Here is a 5,706-nt window from a genome sequence, read left to right on the forward strand (position 1 = left end):
TCAATTGGCCAAAGTTGTACTGCACACAACGACAAAGGCATCGAGACTTCATCCATGAAGCGAACAAGCTAACAAGCCTTGCAGTATTTAGCTACGATCGTTGAACAAGCTGGCAGATTTTGAACTTATATTTTTACGTGGTTGTCCTAAGGTATGATGAAGCAGCGACAGTACACAAACATTTGCACACATAGCAAGACACACAAACATAATACGTGGTAATACCACAAGTTCACATATAGCTAGGAGTTCATAACCACAAGTTACACTTACCCTGCAAGCAGCAGGTAGGGACATACGTTTCACATGGGCAGAGAACACAGACACAGTGGCGCAAAAGAGAGCAGCAGCGGCGAGACCATCAACGAGACAATCCGAGACAAATATAACGTAGGGTAACCTTCTGTCAAACATTCTGGTCATTGGTGGCCGTTGCTGCAGATGATGTCCGGCCGGCCGCCGTGCAGTCCTCGTACAGCTCCGTCCTCTGCATCTTCTCCGACAAGGTCTCCATCCCCATGTACAAGAGGAGGAGCCAGACGTAGGAGAGGTATTCCCCGCCCGTGCCCAAGCTCTTGGCGTGTAGGTACCCTCTGCACCTGCTGGCGGAGAAGCAGAGCATCTCCACCCACACGCCCTGGATCACCCGCCACATTTTCTCATCGTTGTCTTTGCATAAATCCATGAGATCCTCGGCGATGCTCCAAGCTTGGTGAACGATGCTCGTGCCCTCGGTATCCCTCTTCACCAGCTGGATCACTTTGTGGGCGAGGCCAGCCTCGTCCCGCGGCGTGTGTCGTGGATTCTCCTCGAGCATGTCCGCGAGCTCGCCGTAGGCAGCTCTGAACAGGCTGCGCCGGGCACCGGGCATGAGCATCTCCGGGTTGACGAACAGGAGGTACGCCATGTAGTTGGACATCTCCCTGCTCCGGCGGCGGGCAGCTTCGCATGAGGAAGCCGTCCGGTGGAGGTGGAAGCAGAAGTCGGTAGCGAGGTGCCAGAGGAGGACGCTCTCATCGAACGGCCTCGACACGCTCGATCGCAGGTGCTTCGATGTGGTGTGAGCCTCTTCCTTGTCGAGAGTCCACTGCCCCCGGCAGTCGTTGAAGGCCCTGAATGCCTCCGCGTCCGCTATGTGACCCTCCGTCCATCCTCCGGCGACGTGGCCATGCACGAGCTTGGTGATTTCATGCGATGACTTGGAGGACTCCATGCACCAGCGCTGGTCGAGCAGGTCCGTGCCGACCAGGCAGGTCGCCATCTTCATGAGCCACGAGTGCTTCCTGTTCCGGGCCAAGTACCCTACGAGGTTGTACTGCGCAACTTGATCGGGCCACCGGTTCGCGTTGAGCCGCCATCGCTTGATCTTGTCGACGGATTCCATCAGGGCAGGGATGGCACACTCCATAACAAGAGCAGACCATAGCAAGGCATATGTGATGGTGACATCGATGTGGTTGTACGCGTGACTACTACTGTGGTAGAACAGACCGATCGCCCACAGCAGTACAAGTGCGGCTACCGTCCGTATACCAACAGCCGAGGTAAGGATCTTCCAGCGGTTCATGGCGACGTTATTGGTCATGTTCAAAGGCGAGATGTCATGCAGCTTCAGTGATTCCTTGGTGTAGAGTCGATCGAAGGTTGCAGAGAGACCGGACTGCACCAAGCGATGGGCTTCGTCTTGGTTACGCACCAGGTGTCTTAGGCAGCTAAGCCGGCCGGGGTACGGGGGTGCAACGTCTACGCACAAGTTGTAGGGCTTCCAAACTTCGTCTACTTTACAAGCGCCGTCACCGCCATCAGATGGCTGTAGGCTGCCATGGTCGGCCTGGCGGACATATAGCATTGCGGCTCGTAGGTACTCGTGAAGCGAATCGATCTCACCCTTTTCTGCTGGACCTGAAGAGTCGTCAACGAGGCTGTTGATGCTCACTCTCTTCAGGTCCCATGGCTTGCATACGCATTTGGTAATTCCACACAAGAACAAAAGCAGTCCTGGTACGAAGATTCCGATGTCAGGAGACGACGACCACGGGTAGTACTTGACAAACACGTTAATAGCGACGGTGACCTGTCATACAGCGCGACAACGGTGAGAATATGTGGATGGACTCTTTAAAGGTAAGAGAATCTAAGCTATACATTTAGTGGGGTATGCAAACGATGATTAAAAACACTATACTATTAAGATCTGCTCAGTACTACAACAAGAGTTTGTAAGTGTTGGGATGGCAATATTTATAATTGCGGGTGGATGACGCTCCACTGCATTTCCTAGCGAAAAGTCAAACATTCGTAGAGCCGCCCGCCCCGCACCCCACTGCTCCGGGCCGGTGCCAGAGCCGCGCCGCCCGCCTGCCCACTTAGGAGAGAGGAGAGGAGAGAGAGGAGGAGATAACGGAAGGAGATAAGGGAGAGATGAGGGAATGAGAAGATACAGGATATGGAGCCCACCGACAGTTGAGGAGAGAATGATGAATTTTCAGACCGTCAAAAAAAAATATAGGGGTGCATCTACAAATCATTTTTTAAAGTGCATGCATGTGCCTGTCCTAAGTGACAGTGTCATAGCATCATATATTACTATTATTAATTGGACGCTTTTTTTGAAACCTCTAGGTGAAGCCACCTAGATCCTAGGTGGACGTTCTAGAAAAAGAGAGAAATCCTAAAAATTCTCACAAAAAAGCAAAATATCTAGCCATCAATCGGTAGACTCAAATCATCATAGCCATTGGATCTCTTATGTTAAAATTATAGCTCAAACTTAGGATCCATTAAACAAGTTTAAATGTATACTTGCTATGCAAAGTGAAAAGTTAAATACTATAAATATGGATAAAAATATTATAGAGTAATTACTAACTAAAATCTATCACAATCGGATGAAGATAATAAGTATATATCTATATAAGTATTGTGTTCGAATATTTAACAAATAAGAGGTAGCTCAAGGTAATAGTTTTGTAGCAATGTGGCCTCATTTTTTCCCCCATGGAGACTTCGAATTAGTTCACACGAGACGCCCGAGAAGAAAATACAAATAATAGAAATTCTCACAAAAATCAAAAACATCAAATATCAATCATGTAAACTCTAATAATCATAGTCATTGGTCTATTATATATTCTAAAAAGTTACCCACCACTATCATTACAAAAATATTCTAAAATAAACTTTAAACCTATATCTAAATTACCGAGCTCTGCCATTATAAAAAATAATCGAAAGTAACGCTATAATCTTCTTCTAATTTACTCATGCATATAGTTACAAAGCATAACTAAATTATATGACTCTAAATTACCTATTTATGTCATTGTATAGAAATACTAAGTTACCGTATATACGCATGATGGGTGACACTATGTAGATCATTTATATATTTATGTGATGAAGTGCTGAAAAATATTAATTTTTATGCTAAACATATTGTATGGAGGTGCGATACAAAATGAAAAAAAGTGTGAATGTGGATGAAAAAGTATATAAAATAATTATTAATTAAAAATCAATCACAAGTTGACAAAGATATGTACACATCTATACATTGTCAGAGCTTAATATCTAACAAAAATGAGAGAGTAATAGGTAAACAAATTTGATTATTAGCTAGGAGTTTAATATCTAAATAATTTTCAAATATAATAGTTTTTAAAAATATTAGCCCATGCCGGAGCATAGGTTGATAGACTAGTATTTATAAAAGGAGTGGGTAGTGTTTTGTAAGTGTATTTTATTGATTAGATGTGATTCATGTAATTTATCGGATAATTCTAATAACCAAAGTGCTAGTGTTTTGGTTGCCAGCTAGACTAAAATATTTGGATTTATTGGGCTTAGATTTTAGATACCCTCTTTTCTCTATTTAGAAACTGAATGGCAGATGCATATGTGTCAGGAACAGGCATCTATTTATGAGTTCGTTCTGTGTTACCATTACTCCATCGTCCCATATGCACCTACTTTTATATTTGTCCTAAATTAAATATTTTTATATTTAACTAAAAATATCTCTAACAATAATTTATTTCAAATAAAAAAGACTATACATTTTATGATAGTGGGTTTTATGCTGAATCTAATGACATTACTTTTATGTTGTCAATCTTTTTTGTTCATTTGCTATTTATAGTCAAACTTAAAGATATTTGTCTTAGTACAAACCAAAAGTAGCTATATGCTAAGGATGGAGGGAGTACTAAGTAGATTCTTTTTTTGAAGCATCTACATTAATCCTCTTGAGATGCGCTAGAAAAAAAATAATAAATCTTTGAAATTATGAAAAAATATAAATATAAGGTCATCAATTTATTAGTAGAGTCCAATCATAATCCATAAAAATAATCATTGAATCTATTTTGTTTTCTTAAAAATCACCCTGCTATGCCATTATTAAAAATACGCTAAATTAGCTTTCTAAATATGCACACCTCTACAATTGTGAAAAATAACCTAAAGTAACCCTAATCTTCGTCTAAAATTCTAAATTACCCACCTATGCTACTACAAAATTAAATAATCCCTACTTTGTTTCAAAATTACTCATCTACACCATTGATAAAATAATCTAAAGTAACCATCACCTATGCCATTATGAAAAAAATAATCTAAGTACCCCTAATTTGCATCTAAATTACCCACCTCTACCATCATTAAAAATCACAAAAGATAACCCCTAAATATGTATCTAAATTACCTACATCTATATACACACACATACATACTCTTTGTTCGGCCAGGTACGTCCTATATCATAGGATACATAGGTGGGATCGAGTAGCTGCACACGTCTGTAGAAAGGAGCACGAAGCGACAATTATTCTATACATGCTTCTAAATTAGCCAATTGGGCAAGAGTTATTCTATATATGCTTATAAATTAGCCAATTCTACCATTATTAATCTCGGACAAACTAACTCCAAGTATACATTCATGCATGAATATTTCAGTGAAAAGCATGCATATTCATAAAAGGACATGTCTTTGTGAAATATTTCCTATTCATGAAAGAAAACATGTTTGTTGAAACGACATCCATTTGTGTAAATACACCTATTAATCGAAACATCATCACATTCCTCCAGCAATTAATTATCAAAGAAACACAATATAGTTCATTCGAGAACATCAATTCAACACATGAATAATGTGCACATAAACATTTGAGGAATTAAATGCGGAGTAGATCGATAGTGCTTAATACTATAAAGTTTGTGCCTAGTAGTTGTAAGAGGAACGGTGCACTGACCTTAAACACCGCTGTCAGGACATGCCGCCTCCATAGCTCGTTGTCTTCGATGTTATAGGCAGTTATGGCCTCCTGCCCGCCCAGGTGCACCAAGAGGATTGGCACCCACAAAACCTGCGGGCCGGGATGGCTGTCTTTCTCTTGGCTACCGGAGAGGGTGGTAAGCGCGTAGATCGCTACAGCATCGCTGCCAAGGTAGGCCAGCCAGATGAAGAACCTGAGCAAACCTGGGATTCGGCGCTTACGCTGGGGTGCGGAGACGAAGAGGAAGCACTGGATGAAGAGGCTTGCGAGGACGAGGATGCGCAGCTGCAACTCCTCCCACGTCTTCACTATTTTGGTGAAATCCATTTTCATCAACTCACTCATCGTCCTTCAATTCTCCCGAGCCTGGACTGCTACTTTCTATTGCAGTGGCGGGGATGGGATCGATGCCCAAGCTCCTGCTCTG

At 42.4% G+C, this 5,706-nt stretch overlaps 1 protein-coding gene across 1 annotated transcript; it reads right to left on the reverse strand.

Annotated features, from left to right (window-relative positions):
- Positions 1 to 209: 209 nt before the first annotated feature.
- Positions 210 to 5,706, reverse strand: LOC117833502 (uncharacterized). The gene is made up of 2 exons (XM_034713017.2): positions 5,256 to 5,706; positions 210 to 2,074 (listed from the first exon to the last, which is right to left on the reverse strand). Exons 1-2 carry the CDS (start codon positions 5,622 to 5,624, stop codon positions 407 to 409), a joined length of 2,037 nt encoding a protein of 678 aa, XP_034568908.1. The 5' UTR covers positions 5,625 to 5,706; the 3' UTR covers positions 210 to 406.

Source organism: Setaria viridis, chromosome 8 (genome assembly GCF_005286985.2).
Source record: "Setaria viridis chromosome 8, Setaria_viridis_v4.0, whole genome shotgun sequence".
Classification (NCBI taxonomy): Eukaryota; Viridiplantae; Streptophyta; class Magnoliopsida; order Poales; family Poaceae; genus Setaria; species Setaria viridis.